The following is a 20,139-nucleotide window of genomic DNA, read 5'->3' on the forward strand; positions in this document are numbered from 1 at the left end:
GCTTCCAAGTATAAAATTTGAATATCGGTTTACGTCAAAGCATAATCGTGGGCGGATAGTGGATGGTTGTCACCGAGGCTTTGGACGTCTCTTACGGACATTCAGTGAAAGGAAAAAACTTGCGGTGCGTTGCGTTGCAGCGCAGCATCCTTATCTCACGAAACCGGGTCAAGCTCCGCCGGAGGCGTTCATTCTTCGTGGCTGAAAGCCCCCAGAGGATGATGGCGTGGCGGTAAAGGACTTACCGTCGTCGGTTAACGGTGAATTCCTTTTAACTGGCAATAACACCGGGGTAAAGATAACGTTGCAGAGGGAGTCATGCAATGAGAAGATGAAGAACGCCGGTGAACGAGGCATTTGGAAGATATAAGACCAACTCCAATGACCCGCTCGCGATTTCGACCCTCGACTTTTTAGGAGGAAGTAAAACGCGGAATAGAACTCTCCTTGATCACGCAATACGCTATACTCAGTGCGAATTGATGTCACCAGCTGGTTTTGAATGCAATGCCGTCACTGCAGCAGCAGCATCGAGTAATCGACCAGTTTCCTTTCACTGAAGTTATGGGTTGTACCTACGGTACCGAGTACCCATCTACATATTTTCCAGTACCGGGATTAGATATATCTATCACACTAGGTGAGATCATTAAATATCCCACGAGAGACTGAATGGATTCGCGTGTGTTTCATTTATAAGGAAAGCACCTGAGCCACAGCGAGCTTCACCTTCTGACGCAAAGGATAATAATAAGGATAAACCAAGAAAGAAGAATAATGGTTTTTCCGAAGTTACCGATGAACAGATTCATCCCAATCGGCAAAAGCACCTGCTTTGACCTCAGTCTTCGCAAGGCTAAGAGCAGTACTTTGGTAACACTGCCGGTGTGCTCGGAAATCCTTAGTAGTCGATTAGCACGTCCTAAATGAGAGGAGGTTGGAAGTTATATCGCGGCGTGAAACTAGGACATTGCCAAATTAATATGGCCATTGGGAGTTGCCGGTTGAGTCATTGGCCAGATTGCCATCGAAACGGGACCGAGGATCGCGTCATTTGTCTGTATTTCCGGAGGCGGAATAACCGAGCGGCGGAGAATGGGAGAAACAGATACAGACGCAGGAGGACGGAATGGCCGCGTTATAAGATAGGTTCGAGGCAACGCGGGTTGCCAGACGCCACGCCGACAGGACGATGGACATTTGCTAGGTGACAGGCAGGCAATGCGTGATTTATATGCGTGAAGAACTAGGGAATTTGGTTGAACAAAATAGAACCAGAGGTCTTTGCGTAATCGGTAGATAGGAAGCAACGCCAGTTATGCGGACCGGAAGTTATCTCATTCAGTTCCTTTCAAAGGTTGACGTGTATCAGAGGGCTGCAACGAGCAAGAAATAAAGGAAACACAACAACGAAAGAATGCCGTTCAATGGTTACGTATGCATACATGCATCGAATGCTGTGTAAGCCATTAACGAACTACACGGTCTGCATGAGATTGAAATTGTTGACAGTGTTATGAGAATCAACGATCGTTGCCTTCTGTATTCACGGTCGAGCTTCATCGAGCGAAACGCCGTAGCAGCAAAAGCCGTTGATTGAGAAATAAGAAATTCTGATACGGCAAACGGCATGCCCAATTCATCGATACCAAATAAAGTCCCATTCTGATGACTCAATAATACGCAGTGCGTTAAAACGCCTTTCGCAATTAAAGGAGTAAGAGATTCAAGCATCGGAGGTTTCAACTATCTTTTAATCGGCACGAGTTTTTAGATGATTACAAAGGAAGCGTCACTCGTGAATTAATAATTGTGTAGGGAAGAGTAGTTCGAAGAAATAATATGAATCCGAGTTTAATCCAACATTGCTGGATGCGTCAGTGTTAATCTGCAGAATGTACTTAAGGAAAAACAGCAACTCTCCTTAGGTCATTTGGTATGAATTGAAACCAAATATGTCAATTATAACAGCAATCATGCGATTGAGAAAGTCTTCGCACTTTCGCCTAACAACGTTTTTCCCTGTTGGTAGGTTGGAAATGGTTAATCGAGTATATATATACGTTACGATGGACTGTCGTGGTGCGTTGGAGCTTTTATCAAAACGTAGATACGCCCCTTGGAAAAATGATCTTCATCGAAACCCGAAACGCCCTTCCTGTCACGTGATAGAAACCGCCCCCAAACAAGGTCAGATAACTGGGTAAAGTACGTTTCAGAAATTACCAAGAAATACGATACACTAATCCAATGTAGTGGCGTTTGCGGCTGGCTGTGTGCGAAGTGAGAGATTTGGGGCGTTGGATCGGTAAACGAGCATGTATTGACGACACACGTGGCCAAAACGTGGATAAGATAAAAATAACGGTTTGCAAACGCGGTCTCGCGTCGTCAAACGTTCGCCCTTGAAAACTACCCGCATGAGACGCGGCCTTGTCAGTGGAACAGATTTTATCTGTGTTGGTTTTACCTAGGAACACGTACGAATCATACAGCATGTCAAGGTCACTCGGTTACCCCGGTAAAAATGTGAGAGTAAAAATGATGAAGGGATTCCAGACTGCTAACGACGTCAAATGAAGACCACCAAAACGGAAAACCTCTTTCATTGCACTGATTCGAGGTCAACAAAATACTTCGGACCTTCAAAAGTAGTTCCGGAAATGTACTTTTCGTTGAAACAATTGCAAACTAAGGAAAGAAATCGACTCTGTACAGCCGTGAAAAGGATGGTGAATTTGGTGATGATTAAATATTGAAATGGTAACTGGCAACCTTCGCTGGATTTCCTTCAGTCACCTCGACCGAGATCCTCGCGTTTCGTATCAGACCTAGAAAATCTAACCGTGCCAAGTGCCACGATGCATGGCACCGGCAAAGAGCTGATGAATGGGATACCTCGACCCTGCGTACAGAGTGACACTCGTCACGTGACAAAAGCCTTGTAAGGACTCCTTCACCCATACAGAAAAACCATCCAGTCCCATCTTGTCTCGCCTTATTCCGAGCACCAACGGTATCAATGATCAATCTGATTCACAGCACGTGCGCATATTCGATTTGTAGATACCAGCGCATCGATATCTCGTTTTTTATATTCGCTTCATTAAGGTGCTTATAAAGACCTGTTGTACACTTCGAAAACGCGGGGATGCAAAACTCCTATACCGCTCAAGCGATCAGAGTGAAACTTTGGCAGTTAATGCCTTATTTTGGCAAAAAGTAGAGCGTCTTTTTACTTTTTCAAAATTTTGAAAAAAATTTTACAGATCGGTTACCACCCACAGAAATTGGCCAAATTTTCGCAGTTGCACTGAATGGATCGAACTATCCGGTATGATGCCACTCGGCGGTGATAGAACACACATTTTGAGCCCAGTCCCATGAGATTTGATGGTGAAATGACGTAATAGCAGCTGATCTGGTTTTCGCTTACGAAGTACACCGAAATCTCATTTTGGCGACATTTGTTACCGACATCACGCGCATGCCGGTAATGTATGCGTGTAATGTCGGTAAAAAATTACCGGCATGCATGAAAGGTCGGTAACAAATGTCGCCAAAATGAGATTTCGGTGTACTTCGTAATCGAAAACCAGATCAGCTGCCATTTCGCCATTTCACCATCAAATCTCATGGGACTGGGCTCAAAATGTGTGTTTCATCACCGCCGAGTGGCATCATACCGGATAGTTCGATCCATTCAGTGCAACTTTATAAACACCTTAAGCAGACAACGCGAGCTTGATGAAGAACTGTCGAATTAGTACGTTTAATGTAAAAGTTTCGCCAATAACGAAGAAGCAGAAGGATGATTAACCGTTGATGGTAACAGTATATAAGGGGGACTTAAAATCAGCGAGTTTCTGGACCGTGTAATGGTAAACATACCTCAAGTGCTGCACCAATCATCACTCGAATAATACTTCTCAGAGGCATTCGTAAGGCTTGGGTTACACCGAGACGGTTCGACAGCCCGGGGCTGGCCGAATGAATCGACTGGTTTTTCCATATTCGTGAATGAATACTGGTCTCTCCCCGGCTTCGACTGTGAGTGGAGTAGCACACTGTGCCTGAGGAGACAAGTTTTTCATTCTCCTCTTCGAGACATAAAACGCCTTATACTGAGGCCAGTATATGGTAAATGGTAAATGGTAAATGGTAAATGGTAAATGGTAAATGCACAAGACGTAGAGAGTTAAGAAGTCGTGCAGTGCAGCGGTCTTCGTCAAAGACCTGGGAGTCTTTTACGAGATAATATTTATGGCCTATCCAATACTCATTTGTTTCATATGAGGCTTTTTTCCACTTCACGAAAACCACCGAGTTACGGAGTGTATTGAAGGCTTCGTACAATACTGATCGAGGTACAAAAAAAAAAAAAAAAAAAAAAAACGAGAAAAGGATGATTTTCGAAGAATTTTTATAGGCTTCGAAAATTATTCGACGTTGATTGAAGAGTTTGACTGACTATCGAGCAGGGTTTGGTTTAATTACTCGACTACACGTCAGGGAATTTGTATCACAAGTCAATTACATTTTTGCACTCATTACATGTCACTTTGTCTCGACGTCCGCGAATACCGACAAACATCCATTAGCAGATTAATTTCGCTCGATGTTACGAGCCCAAGACATGTACGGTGGGTAAAATGACTAATTGGGGACTAAAATTAGCAGTTTTTCTACCCGAGGTGGCAAATGTGTCTCGCAAAATCACTCAATCCAGTTGATGGATTAAACTTTCGTTTATGCTAAGGCGTGACCGTATTTACGTATGCAAAATAGAGTAAATTATACCCCTTGTATCAAAAGTCGGTTCCATCCGTGAATTGAAAAATTTTTATATAAAGATCTCGGAGTTAAAAAAAAAACTTGGACTAAAATCCGAGAATAAAATTCGAGCCATTGTGATATCTCGATTAAATTCACGGCCAGGTTTTTGATTTGAAATAAATCAACCACCGTAGGTTAAACACTTCGCTAATTGCAAACTATAATTTAAGCTAGTAAAATAATAAGAAACTAAATAGTGAATTTCAACTAAAAGGCGTTTAATTTCTTGTTACATACCTCACATCGTCAGATTTTCAATCGAGAAAGTGAACTCAAGCGTTTTACGTAGGTATTCTGCAGTATTTAATAACAGAGTAGGTAGCTACAGTATCATGCACAGTGAGCGACGACAACTTTTTTTATTCAATACCTGAACCATTTAACGTTGCAGGCGTTCGCCTTCTGTGGCCCTCGTAAATATTACCGAGGGCGTCGAGATTTCCAACGTTTTACAAGCGCAAGGATGTCTGTCTCTCGCTACGTGGATCGATCACCAGAAAAAGAGTAGAAAAAAATAAATAAATAAAGGAACGAAGAAAAAAAAAAATCTGCCTCAGAATCGATTTTCCGCTCACGCAATAGAAGGCAAGGTTCGCAAAACTCCAAACGGAATGTAGTCCATATACCTACCCATAAAGCAGGTACGATAAGCAAAGCAGTGCAGCTAAATCGGTCCATCGAACAAAATCGTTACAAATACTGCGTAAGATGTTAATCGACCTTGATAAAGTTGAAACGCGGTTTCCAGGTCGCACCTAGTAGATCAAAGTATCGACACGTCCAGGAGGCAATATTTGCCAATTATGGTCATGTAATTCGGTCAACAAGTAAGTGTATTTTCAATAATTTTCTCCCTGTAATCACAGCTGCGAGCGATTGACAAATTCGATTAAAAAGTCTGATCGGAATGCCTGAAATGTTTCATTAACACCTTCCATCAATCGCACTTGTGCATATAAATTCCCGGCGACAACTGAATGGACTTAGAGGTGCGGCCTGCTAAGTTGACATGAAAAGCCTATTATCACATTTGCGCTACTACCGTACCTCCGAGCTTGCGATTTTCTATATATGATTTACCGCGAGTCGTACATGCAACCCAAAGTATATGTATACATATATATATATGTGGGGTGGCGCAAGAAAAACCGACTTGTTTTTTTTTTTGAGTCTCGTGTGACGAAATGTTAGTTTTTGATGTTTGAAGAGCCCACTCCAAAGGACAGTTGACAAAAAAAAATTTAAAGAGGTTGCTCCACATTTTTTAAAACGTCAGAAATCGTCAAAATCGATTTTTTTTTTCACTCGTTACAGTATAATTTTATAGACAAAAAAAAAAATAAGTTTCCGAAAGTTTCAGTTCAAAATTTGAATTTTGAAAGGTCGCTCATATTTTTTTTTTTTCAAATTTTTGGTCCATTTCTTTAGATCTTTTCGAGCGACCTTTTAATATTCATATTAAGATTTCATAAATTTTTTTTCTTTAATTTGGTAAGAAAGAATCGATAACAATACACCACGACGTGAATTAAAAATCAAACAAAATACTGAAAATATAATTTTTTTTATTTTATTTTTTGACGATTTTTGACATTTTTAAAAATTTGGAGCGACCTCTTAAAAATTTTTTTTGAGCTGTCATTTGGAGTGAGCTCTCAAAACATCAAAAACTAACATTTTGTCACACGAGACTCGAAAAAAAAAAAAAAAAAATTGTCGGTTTTTTTGCGCAACCCTAATATATTATCTACAAGTAGGTTCGAGGAGAGATGCGATTCGATACGTCACACTAGGTATGCGTGACCAATCGGTTGTTAACGCCACCTAAGCCGTGACCCATGACCTTAGAGCTCGAGAATGGCAAAACGGCATTCATGTCAGAGACAATTTTGCAAAGAGGGATAATAGAAGTTTCAAATTTTTTCTCGGTAAGTGAAAAACGTCCGATTTTTCCGCTTCGGTCAAGCTTCCGTGAATTTGGATAGAAAGTTTGGCAATCGGTGGCGTCGCGACGCGTCCATACAAGGCGCGGGCGTTGGTCCACCAGCGAGTGGAGGTCGGGACCACGAGGCGCGCTAATAATAGCGACGCTGGCCGTCGCATCCTCCCCGCAAGCGTCGGGACGCCCCTGCAGCCGCTTTGCCACGAATCCAAGTTAGGCCGGCGACCACCAGAGCAGAAACCTCCGTACATAGTCGGCGAGGGATTCTAGCCTTGAATCTACGCTCGACGGTCGAAGCGTGTAGAAAACAAAAAAAAAAAAAAAAAAAGAAAAAAAAAAGAGAAATAGACCAACTGTTTTCTATATCAGCGAAACCAGTCTTTACGGAAAAGTCTTTTGCAACAGCGAGTATTTAGAAATTCGTAAAAAAAAAAATAAATAAATAAATAAATAAATAAATAATTGAAAATAGATTTTGCGCACAATTTTCGTAAAAAAGTAGAGGATAAAAGGGACAGCATATAGATAAATCTTTTGAACTTTAGAACGATGAGGGGGTTTCCCTACTCGAAAAAAATCCACCTGTTGACAGTCTTTCCAACTTCTGTGATCACACGAGACAATTGTATGCATACACAACGCCTCGTGTGAATATAAATAGTTTTGAAATGAAGGCTGCGTGATGAGCGTGATGTACAGTGTAGGTACGACGAGGATGTTGCACGGTGGCCGATACAGCGGGGCATTTATTTATAGAAAAGACTCTGAGGAAAGACGAGGGGAGGAAAATAGACAAGTAAATAAAAAGGCGACGAGCAAAAAAAAAAAAAAAAAGGGGGAGAAAAGAAGAGAAACGGAAATACAAACAACAACAACAACAGCAACAAACAGTTGAATCCGACTCCTAACGAAGCCAAATGCGTAGGACACACGGCGTCTAGCTGATGAACCAAATACTTGCTCTTTCTTGTTCTTGTTCTCCTCTCTTCGTTCTTATAAGCAGGGGTAAAAACCATAATTGCCGATTGATGGACGGACCGGATTATTGAATTTTCATAAACGCGAAGATCTTATTCGTAGAATTTAACCCTTAGCGGCCGTAACGGGGTAACTAGCTACCCCAGGCTCAGAAAAAGTAAAATTAAAGGTCTAAAATATGTATTTAGAAGCTAATAAAACACATTTTATGAAATGTAATTTTTTTCATTTTTCCCCTCCAGTAATTTTGCGATACATATATGACAAGTTTTTAGAACACCATCTATAAATTAACCGATAAAAATCATTAGAAATGTTGAAAAACTTTTCAAAAAACATGAAACAATCGGTTACAAGTCTTAAAACACTCTGTCTTGTACAACTAGATTTTTCAACGTGGGGTAATGAGTTACCTCATGTGGCAGCTATGTGTCCTAGTTGGAGTGTGGCAACTAAGGGTTGATAAGGGTAAAGAAACTTAAACATACAGAAAGTTTAAAATTCTATACATTAAGTTTCGCTTCTTTAAAAATTCGATATTGTGGCTCTTCGACTTTTTATTTTTCTATATTTTCACCCCAATCCTATCCTCCTGCATTCGTATTTATAATCCTGGATTAACATTAACGACTGTTTTATACAATTTTATTCTACATAACGCGAAGTGCGGATGTCGAAGGACGAGAAGGTGCGACCAATTGGGAACTTCGTTGATCCTGCGACTGAGTCACGCATCATTATCGACTTTACATCTCAGCTCATACTGTATATACGCGTATTCATATGGTCTTACGACTTTTCTACATGCGTGTGTGTGTTTCACGCACGCGAGCAAAAAGCAATTAAAATCGAAGAGCTCCCGTACGTGTGTCTGTTTGCACAACACGCTAAACGATCCAACCAATTTTGGTGATGCGAGTATCACAGACGATTCTGCAATAAATTCATCTCTGACAGACGAAAATTCGATGTTGCAAACGCTGATAAGGATCATGGTTAATGAGATTTAATATTTATACATATTAGAGAAACATTTGTTCAGAATGTTCTCGAGTTCAGTTGAAGTCATTTGAAATTACGTCAATTTTCTAATTACATCCGTTGCCGTCGAATCCCATCAAGTGAGTTGGCTGAAGTTTCTTGCGACCGTTTCTAGTCCCACGAATTGATAATTGAAATTACAGTTATTGGACGCAATCCAACACCAAATTATGAATAATTATATACTTTGAAAGAAGTATCAGAATATCTGTTCAATTTTTGTATATACGATTAATTTGAACTTCTTTGTTACAATACTGCTTTTATCTAAGCATTAATTAACCTTGAAAAAATATATAATTGTTCAGCGATGCTGTGACGGTGGAAAAATCGAAGACGTAGATCGAGACCAAATCCCTGCATGCGAAACATACTCACTTGTGCGCTGCAGATATTAATGCGAGCCAAAAATGGCGCGGCATCACAAAGCGAAGAAGAAGTAAATTGAAAATCGGCTTAAAAGCACCGTTGATGTAGGCACTGTGTTCTCAGTAACAATGATCGAAGAATTAATTGCGAATAATATAACGATATATGAATAGAGGCGGAGATTAGTAAATTATTAAACATATATATGTATACCGAAGTCTGTAAGACGCCAAGATTTTTTTGCAGAAATTCTAGACACGTGATACACGCTGCGGAAGAGATACGAAGTCAAAAGTTCACAAACAACGTGTTTTCATTTGGACTCTGTGACGCAAAGAACAAAACACATCGAATTTTAACGTACATACGTGGATAAACAACAGACAATGGAAATTTTAGAATGTGTATAAATATTGTATGTAGTTTGCAAAAATATGCAAATATAGAGATGCGTAATATATTTTTGGATTTTTTGGAAACCATATTTCATCCGCCGTCATGAATTTTTTTTAATTTGACCTCAAATTCGGAATCAACGATCTCGAAAACCTTCGGGCACCAAGTTTCAAGAAAATTCATTGCTCGATTCAAATTTAATACATTTTTCACCGCAATACTTGATTGTCTCCCACTGTGCATGGCAGACGTTTCAATCTTAACTGAGAACCACAATGTGTGCAGAGATGGAACAAAGTGTATGACGGAGGAAAAGGTGGGCGGACGTTTTCATCTCATCTCTACACTCGGAATCTTCCTGGTCGCTGCTGGCCTATCAAGTAATTAAAAATCTTCCCGACGACGCGCGACGTCAGAACGATATAGGCTTATATAATATTACACTCGGGGTAAAAGTTATAACCGGTAAAATAGCAGTTAGTTTCAAGATTCAAAAGAATTAACGCCGATAAATTTCCATAAATTAGCTTTGGTGAGTTTTTTTTTTTTTTTTTTTTTTTTTTTTTGTTCTTTTTTAACTTTCAACAACTTGTTGGCACGCGGGATGACTTATAGCATTACTTAAATATTTATTTTCGGATATAATTTCATCTTTGGTTGAGTGAGGCCGAGTGACACAGATTGCAAGTTTTAGTGTAAAACCGTTATCTTTGCCAAATTAACTAGGCGTTTCCTCGGTATTTGGGACGGCGTGAGTCCAACGCAACGAAGTTTATTTCTACACCGTAAACCGTTGAAAAAAATGTGTCAATTATCATTGTTTTAAATATTTTTATACATTTTTCAGTCAGTCTATACACTCATATTCACAAACTATTGACGAACGAATCTTAATAACGGAACCATTGACGCAAATTAAACAAGATTTTGCTTTCGTGTTGTTTCAAGAAATTTCCAAATTTCCTTCATTAGACAAGAAGTATTAAAGTTCAGATTGGAACAAATTTAATCGTTGCTTCAGCTATGATCAAATTTGCAATAATTTTACGACGTGAGTAATAAAGAATAATTAAACTAACGAATTCGATCATTTTTCACGTTTTAACGAAACGACAAAAAAAAAAAAAAAAAAAAAAAAAATCGGGACAATTCTGAACGTACAAAATCACTTCGACACTCCGATATTCCGACCAAACTTTTCAAATGCCATTTTGCATCTACCGTTCGACGTGTCTCAAAAAATTTATACAAATGTCAACAATGATATACAACATAAATTATCATAAAAACTACAGTCATTCGTGTAGCAGAAATTTCAACGTTTTCATCAACTATTTCCAACGTCGTATGTGTTCGTGGGACGAAGCTTGTCAGTCATCTTCGCCTTTCCTCGTGGGCGTCAGACTCGGTCAGCCCATCGCGTGTATCCAATTATTTATAAACCATTATCCATTGTCCGTTGAATATGGTTATTAACTCAAAACTCATTTACCCGTGCGCCTCATTACTCGAACGAACGTCATCATCGTCACGAGAGACAAGCGTTCTTTCCAAGCATGTACTGGAAGACTTGGGGGGGGGGGGGGGGGGGGGGGGGGCAGGACAATGTACTACAGAGAGATGTTCTAATCTCACAAGTGTGTTTGATTCTAAGGATTTCACGTTACCTGAGACTAGCATGCGAAAAATAAAAAAAAAGTCGGCTGCCCCCCCCCCCCCCCCCCCCCCCCCCCCCGAAAATCTCTAAAATTGTTCCCAAGCACAGTTATACGTATAAAAAGTATCGCTGGACGAGTATGACCGATTGAACGGTGAAACTTGAGGTATTCTATGATTGGGTAGCAGTTGAAGAAAATGACTGGTTTTAATAAAGCGAGAGGATAAAACTTACCACATGGCTTGCACGGACACTGGTTTGAAGATGTGCTGGCAACCGCAAACGCTGACGCTGAAGCCCCTGTAAGAGGAAAAAAAAATGATTGATAAAATAGTTGGAATCGATTTTACAAACGTTGCTTATCAAAGTTGGATCGTTATATAATTAGGAGATTTCCTTATTTGTTTGCGAACGAGTATGTTGGGCGAAAACGAGTCTTGTTAACACTATCAGAAAGTGGTTAGAGAGAGAGAGTGAAATTCGATTTTCACTCATGACGTGTGCCTGAGAACACACCACATTCAAGTTTCGCGTTTTATTATTATACGCTCATGTGTGTGTACATCGAAGAATGATATTTTCAGCGTATGATCTATTCTAACTATTCTGTATCAGTCTTGGCGTCATGTAAAGAAGACAATTGAATAACGCGAGGGAAGAAGTCTGAAGTGTTTCTTTTCTCTTTCGTATGACCCTATTAAACATTGTCACCTTCCGATTCAAGGTTCACTGGGACACGAGTGTGGTTCAACACAGGTGCCTGTATCGTGTTCATTAGGGTGGCGCAAAAAAACAGACTGTTTTTTTTTTTTTTTTTTGAGTCTCGTGTGACAAAATGTTAGTTTTTGATGTTTCAAGAGCCTACTCCAAAGGACAGTTAAAAAATAATTTTTTAAGAGGTCGCTCCACATTTTTTAAAACGTCAGAAATCGTCAAAAATCGATTTTTTGGAGTGGGCTCTTAAAACATCAAAAATTAACATTTTGTCACACGAGACTGGAAAAAAAAAAAAAGAAATAGTCAGTTTTTTTGCGCCACCTTAGTGTTCATGGATCGTCTTATCTGGCAGAAGGTGATCGCGTATGTATTCAAGCCCATTATTCATCGGCCTGCGATTGATAAATGAACGTTTCACTCCTGCAGAGTCTGCACTGCAGTATAATTGGAGATAAATAATTTATACACGATACGATGTATAGGTATAATACATCTCGTGTAACCCAACCGCGATGACGCATTGCAGTAAATTGAGCATCCGTAAGAAAATTTGAGCCTGCGATTGTGAGTCAAGAGGAGGATGTTGCAGTATCTTGATCCTGATGCTGCTGATACAGTGTCTTTCTCTTAGCTCTGTGTGTCTGTGTGTGTTTTTGTATTCTATTTTTTCTCTTCTCTCTTCAACGGAATGTGTATCAAGAGTAATTGCATATTTCGGCAGGATTAATCGAGGAGGCGTACCTTATACTCCCGATCGTCTGACCGAGCGGAATTATCGTCTCAAGTTGTTATTGCACCAGCGGAGAAAGAAAGAGAGGAATAAAGAATGGATAGAGTTAAAGGTATCGGTGGATGAAGAAATGGGCTCAGGACACGGCGGCGCGTGGTAACGGTAACCGGAATATTACGAAATTGCGTATAATATATACCCGGTTCCGTATAACAGACACTAATTAACTTGATTATACACGCGCCATTCAAAATTAGGATCGCGTGAACCCAGCGATTCCTAAACCAAGCAAAAAAAAAAAAAAAAAAGATTTCCAGAAAGAAAGACGAAATTAGTCAAGAAAAGTTATTTCAGTTTTTTTCCATATTCAAAAATAGAGAAACACATCAGAGGGGAATTGATATATATCTCAAATTACAACATTGATCAATGTGATCCATTTTCAATGGTATTTTCATAACGATACGCGACAAAATTCTGAGAATCAATTTTTAGTATTTAAAAGTTTTTTTTTTTTTTTTTTTATTGAAACATGAAAATAGACAGAGTTTCATGGATTCGAGGTTAAAAAAAAAGAGATTTTGAGGTAAAAATTCATAGATTGCGAGCTCGAGTAAGTAAGGAAATCGGGTGCGAGTAGATTATCTTTCTTCTTTTCTGTTTTACAGTCTTTCATCCATATATGGGACATTTTTTCCGTCAGTTCTTTTTCGAGAAACTTGTATGACTATTTCCGTACTTTATACCAGTCATAGTGATAGTGACGTAGCTTTTCGTCATTTGGTTTAAAAAGAGACTTAATAATAAAAAGAAGGTCTCCTCGAAAAGTAGGTGCTGCGGTCAAACGGACCAATTAGGATGGATGTATAAAAAAAAGTGGCCTAGTTGACAAAGAATGGCTCGTAAAGATCGCAGCATCGAAAAGAAGAGGAATGGGCTCAAAAGTACAAAGGCAGGTGAACGGTAGATCGAGACGAGATAAAAAGGGCAAATAAAAAATCCTCACCATCCGCAACCAAGAAGTTAATAGACATTTTTCTACGCTTTTCTATAGCACGTTTTATTTTATTTTCTGGTCAGTATCCAGTAATCGATTCGCGGAAATCCAAGCTCCAATGGCGAGCAAATTACGCAACTTAGACACACTATTATTTTCTTCTTCCAACGCTAAGCTATACTCTGCCGATAAAGAGACGATCTGCTCGGTTAGATTAACGGTGAACGATGTAACAAACGTCGAGTTGCTTCCATTGTATCGCTTTTTTCTTTCATGGAACCGCTATTAGTTAACAGTGACAAATCATGGAAAGACTAAGATTTTCTACAGTCGTAGTAGCGAGTTTCGTTAATTTTCCTTAGCGTATTTTAAACTTTCAATATCTTCTCACACGGAGCGATGATAAAACGATAATTAAGAAGAAAAATAGAAGCCGGTCTCTTCTGGTAATTGACCGGCGGCGCACAGATCGCGCACTAAAAGCGTGTCTAATTGAGGCGATGTTAATCGATCTTATACACGTTATTAGCTTACACAGGGGAACGCGGGGAATTAAAATTAACGATGCGAAAGTGATGCTCGCGCTTATGGTGCACGATGATTAAGCACTGCTGCGCCGTTCGCTTTTAAATAAACTATTCGATCGACTAGCTTTTGCTTCTTTTTATGCTGCGCAAAGAACCATCGAAGTTTTTCTCTGCACGCGGGCCACGAGATATACGTGATGTGATTTGGGTGAATTTTAATTTAGGACTCACCCATCGCCGTCCAAGGTGATCGCTGTGTCGGCCAGCACTCTTAAAACGAGGCCAACTGTTGCCCTCGCGTGGCAATCTATGCCCAGAAGACAACTCTCTTCCGCATCCTGTCTGCCTGTACAGGACACTACGACCAGGTATCGCGTTCTCCCAGGATGGACAGACTCCAACTTGACAGCCTGGAACAAAGAAGAGCAATTTTTAATGTGGGAGTATGTCAATAGTGAGTGTTCAATGATAATGAAATTTCTTTCTCAACTGGAGAATGAATGTAACATAAATCAGGAGAAAAATTTTAATGGATATATATGTATCTGGTATGAAGTTATTGCGGGTTGCTTTCTCATTGACGCCATTGACGTTGAAACACGTGAGCAAGTAAGAACCTGCAGCACATAAATGTTGGTACGAGATACGCGTGGACTGAGTAGCAGCGAACTGCGATGACTATACAACGTCTGTTAGGAGATAATTATCCTCATTAGATGAATTATTATTGGAGCAAGTTTCTTCTTGGCTATGGAAGTCTTTGGACCATCGCTCACGCGCCTACTCGTTCCAGTCGGACATCGGCGATGACAGTAATAATTGCACCGATGAACTATGTATCTTATTCTCCAGTGCAGCTGTATACGCATATATATTTATATATATATATATATGTATATTATAAATGTTAGTTTTTTGATGTTTTAAAAGCCCACTCCAAAGGACAGCTCGGAAAAAAAATTTTTAAGAGATCGCTCCCAATTTTTTAAAATGTCAAAAAACGTCAAAAAATTAAATTAAAAAAATTATGTTTTCAGTATTTTGTTTGATTTTTAATTCATGTCGCGGTGTATTGTTATCGGTTCTTTCTTACTAAATTAAAGAAAAAAATTTATGAAATTTCAATATGAATATTAAAAGGTCGCTCGAAAAGATCTAAAGAAATGCACCAAAAAATTGAAAACAATTATGACCGACCTTTCAAAATTCAAATTTTCAACTGAAACTTTCGGAAACTAATTTTTCTTTTTTTTGTCTATAAAATTATACCGTAACGAGAAGAAAAATAAAAAAAAAAGAAATCAATTTTTGACGATTTCTGACGTTTTAAAAAATGTGGAGCAACCTCTTTAAATTTTTTTTTTCAACTGTCCTTTGGAATGGGCTCTTAAAACATCAAAAACTAACATTTTGTCACACGAGACTCAAGAAAAAAAAAAAATATAGTCAGTTTTTTTTGCGCCACCCTAATATACATATTATATGTATGTAATAAGTGTGTGCCGGTCCAGCAATTGCTCTGTACCATCCATAAATACTCTTGATATCTTCTCCAGACATCGAAAGACTTCGAAAGGTCGCTTGTAACAGGCGGAAATGATGCGAAGGAAGGAAGTAAGTCCTCGAGTCATTATCTGTGTTCCATAACTCAGATTAACTTTCGCTACAGTCGTCATCTCACAGCGTGTTAATGACCGGATGTAACGATTCATGTTCATTTGGAGAATCTTTTCAATTTACGTATATAAACGAGACACGTGATAAGCGAATTGTGAATCAGTAAAAGTTTTCTTCCTTGATTTCTTCATCATCATCATCATCATCATCATCATTTCTTCCCTGATAACATGTATTCCCGGAGCAATTAATGCCGGTCAGACTGATTGACTTGATTGACTATTGCAGCAGTAAACTGAGAACCATGTAAATATGATTTTCACTTATGAATACCAATGTTGTAGGTGTGAAGAATATAAATTTGAAAAACAAAACGGGGGTTCGGAGAGCACTGATGTGGGTGCGGTGCAATAACGGTTCTGAAACAAGGAAGTAGCGCCATTGACAAGTTTGCTATACAGCTGATTGTGAGCACAGTGCATACTGGAACGGAAATGAACTTTCTCTTCTCTTGTAGCGAGTATATTTATCTCGTCGTAGTTTTGAACGATCATCAACGGTGACAAAGCGGTACAAAAGAAAGTGTGCGGGTTGTAACCTGCAGGAGTGTATCAGCAGTAGTGAACGGTGAAATTATAATATTGTACTGCGAACAAGACGTTGTCATACCCACAGATTACCGAATAAGAAAAGAAACGGATATACCGAACGGAGCGACGAGTTTGTCGTTAATTGAATGGATTAATCCGAAGACGAGCAGCTGCACTATGCGCGATAAATTGTACCGCTTCTAATTACCACTGTAGTAATTGGAGAACCATGTTATCTGAATTTAACCCTCGATCTGCAGTACCAGACGGACTCTTCATGGTATGCAAGTATATCGCTACATCTATAGTTTGTATCACCATATACGATGCGCTTATCTCTACTCTCGAAATGGTATTACCATGGAAGAATTTCTCAAGCAAGAAATGAAGCCCGTTGAAATTATTACTGTAAACCTTGATCAATCTAATCTTGATCTAATATGGAATAAAATTAGCGTTTATGTATATTAGGGTGGCGCAAAGAAATCGACTGTTTTTTTTTTTTTTTTTTTTTTTTGAGTCCCGTGTGACAAAATGTTAGTTTTTAATGTTCTAAGAGCCGACTCCAAAAGACAGCTCAAAAAAAAAAATTTTAAAAGGTCACTCCAAATTTTAAAAAATGTCAAAAATCGTCAAAAAATTAAATTAAAAAAATTATATTTTCAGTATTTTGTTTGATTTTTTATTCATATCGTGGTGTATTGTTATCGATTCTTTCTTACTAAATTAAAGAAGAAAAATTTATGAAATTTTAATACGAATATTAAAAGGTCGCTCGAAAAGATCTAAAGAAATGCACCAAAAAATTGAAAAAAAAAAATTATGAGCGACCTTTCAAAATTCAAATTTTGAACTGAAACTTTCGGAAACTCATTTTTTTTTTTTTTTTTTTTGTCTATAAAATTATACCGTAACGAGAAAAAAAAAACAAAAAAAAAAAAATCGAATTTTGACGATTTCTGACGTTTTAAAAAATGTGGAGCGACCTTTTAAAATTTTTTTTTTTGAACTGTCCTTTGGAGTGGGCTCTTAGAACATCAAAAACTAACATTTTGTCAAACGAGACTCAAGAAAAAACAAAAAAATAGTTGGTTTTTTTGCGCCACCCTAATGTACATACATACATTGGATGCTATCTCGTTCAGCGAACTCTCGCGGGGCGTATGACAGTTGAACAAATCGAGCAAGGTGCTCACCTAAATACCTATCTGCGCAAGCAGTGCAACGTCCACTGCACGTTTCTCTCCAGTAAGTACATATATATATATATATACCAGTAGGTACATATATAACGTATTATGTGTCAGGATTTATATCTCTTCTTGGTTACAGTTGTCCGCGTCGGCAGATTAGATTCTCCCGACTGGGTATACATATAGCGTCTCGTTATCGTCGTATCAACGGTGTGTTAATCTGGAAATTGCTGACCTGAATCGCTCACAGGTCAAGTGAATGTGATAGCAGTAATTACAAAGGAGAGAACGAGCATTTAACGCTGGGCAAATCTACTTTGCTTCTGCACGCAGGCGTGTGCGATCTCGCGTTGTTTACGATTGGAATAATAACCGTGATACCAACAACCCCGAATGTTATTGATCAACGTGATTCTGCCCGAATTAGTCTCTTTTCACGTGTATATATATAGAGAGTATTTAATTGTGAAACGGTATAAACTTCTTCCGGAGGAAACGAAACTATGTAAATTAACCGAACTGGAATGGCGTAGTGATTAACGAAATATACTGCGTAATACGTCAACGTGATTTCTGCAGTAAGCAGCCTATAACAGGCCAGGTGATATTCGAACTGGAAGCGCGTTACAGGAAATTCTTGCGTTATGTTAGTCGACCGGTTGATTACCGTCAATTAAGTGTCCAACTGCTGTTTTCTATTTAGGTTATGTTGAAAGTTTTCAATGGCTTGTTACGTCTTAGGTGTGCAGTCTGAAGGTGGTTGGTCTCCTATAGCGAAAAAGGAACGACGAAGTTGGTAGAGCGTTTCGAACAGGAAATACATAGTTTTTAACCTTCCTGATTGGAAATTAGATCCATCGAATTGATTTGTAGAACAGGCTTGTAGAAGTATCCCGCATTGCAATTAAGAGAATGAAAAAATGCTACAAGAATCTAACCACTTATAAGCCGGTTTCATCTCTCCCATCTCTGTAGTTTCGCATAATAGAATATAATTTCTTTATTTTTCTTAGATAAGCAAATGCGACACGGTATAAAGTAATAAATAACTTAGTTACCAAAAATACTTGTGAAAAAAAAAAAAAAAATAAACTCGATGATCGCATTTCGAGCGGGCATGTGTATACCATCGGATATTCAACGGTAAACCATGCATGTATGTAATATTACATGGGATGTATAATTATTATACGAGCGCGCGGAAGGAACCGCTCGCCGGAGCTTGAAACGTTTTATACGACCCTGGACGAATTGGTGTTCAGACGTGAATTACGGTAAAACTTAAAGCGACGGTGATTAATGTTATTGGGGTTAATTGTTCCAGGTTATAATATGACCCGGAAGTGGATTCAGACTGGCCAAACAACTGTGAGACGTTTTACCCCGTTTTTCCATTTCTTTTTTCGATTAAAGATCAAGAAAATTACCGGGAATGGAAGTTTTAACGAAGACGAAAGAAGTTCCCAGGTGTATCGTCGTGCCGTCAAGAGACCAAACAAACAGTGAGCCAGACCTCTATATTTAGACATCAGAAAAGTCGACACCATAATTGTCAACCGAACAGACCACTCGACCTAGTCAACCAGAGGATTGCCATTGGCGTAAGTCGGACCCAGACGAGCCAATTTCACCTCAAGCTATAATTCAGGACTGACTGTAAGTTCTGAAACGTGCCGTGAGCTTCGGACGTGAAACGAATAGCCTCGCTCGGTGTGCCTTATGCGTGAAGAGGAACCGACACGACTTGGACTTGGCGGGTCGAGTGCTTTCGAAGACAATCGAAAGTCCGCTATGGCACGCTTATCGAGCCACCTAACGGTCCCGGAATCTAATTATGTATACTGTTGCAATGTTGTTTGACCGTTTCCAAAGCCACTTTCCACAACTGCTGCACCAACCTTGGCTAATTTTCTACGCGATCTTGTAGAAGGTGGAATCCTGCAAAGTGACTGAATCGCCAGGAGTTCATCAATCGAACGAACTCGGACCATTAGTATAACGCTCAATTCTAATGGCCAATAAATTGTCAAGAATTTTCATAGTGAAAAAGAAGTAAGTTCTCTTCTCCAATGCAACTTTCCTAGTCTGCTCCATACCATTAGTTGAGAAAACGATCATCTGCCGACTGCGAGTTAGTATAGCGAACAACAGATCTCTTCCCACGGCATTTCATTCGGTGCAATTCGACCTGCGAGGATTTGCTCACCTGTGCCTATCCGTTGCACAAATCGAAAGTCTACGTACGAGGAATGTTACGTATGGTTGCAGGTTGATGCAGAAGGGGGAAAGGCTCTCGGGAATTGACGTGAGATGAATCCAGAAACGGATGATGAAAATCGGAAAGATTGAAAATTAAATGAAGGTAATATTTCAAGATGCAATAAAAAATAAGATGCTTAGATAAAACTGCAACCAATGAAAAAATGTTCTCACAGGACTCTCTGGCCATGCATTACAAACAGTCGTATGACCCACTGGCAACGTAAGCATATTGGAAGACACTGACTGCAAATTAGAAGGCGTTAATCAGAGAACTACTTATGAATACA

The 20,139-nt window shown here is 39.2% G+C and overlaps 1 protein-coding gene across 6 annotated transcripts in view; it reads right to left on the reverse strand.

Moving 5' to 3' along the window:
- Positions 1 to 20,139, reverse strand: part of LOC124410142 (protein phosphatase Slingshot homolog 2) — a 166,176-nt gene that overhangs the window by 10,831 nt on the left and 135,206 nt on the right. For all 6 annotated transcript variants that reach the window (XM_046888293.1, XM_046888292.1, XM_046888291.1 and 3 more), the window contains 2 exons: positions 14,422 to 14,600; positions 11,454 to 11,519 (listed from right to left, as the gene is read on the reverse strand). In XM_046888293.1, the coding sequence (XP_046744249.1) occupies positions 11,454 to 11,519; positions 14,422 to 14,600 (245 nt within the window). The remainder of the gene's footprint in view (positions 1 to 11,453; positions 11,520 to 14,421; positions 14,601 to 20,139) is intronic.

Source organism: Diprion similis, chromosome 9 (genome assembly GCF_021155765.1).
Source record: "Diprion similis isolate iyDipSimi1 chromosome 9, iyDipSimi1.1, whole genome shotgun sequence".
In the NCBI taxonomy this organism is placed as follows: Eukaryota; Metazoa; Arthropoda; class Insecta; order Hymenoptera; family Diprionidae; genus Diprion; species Diprion similis.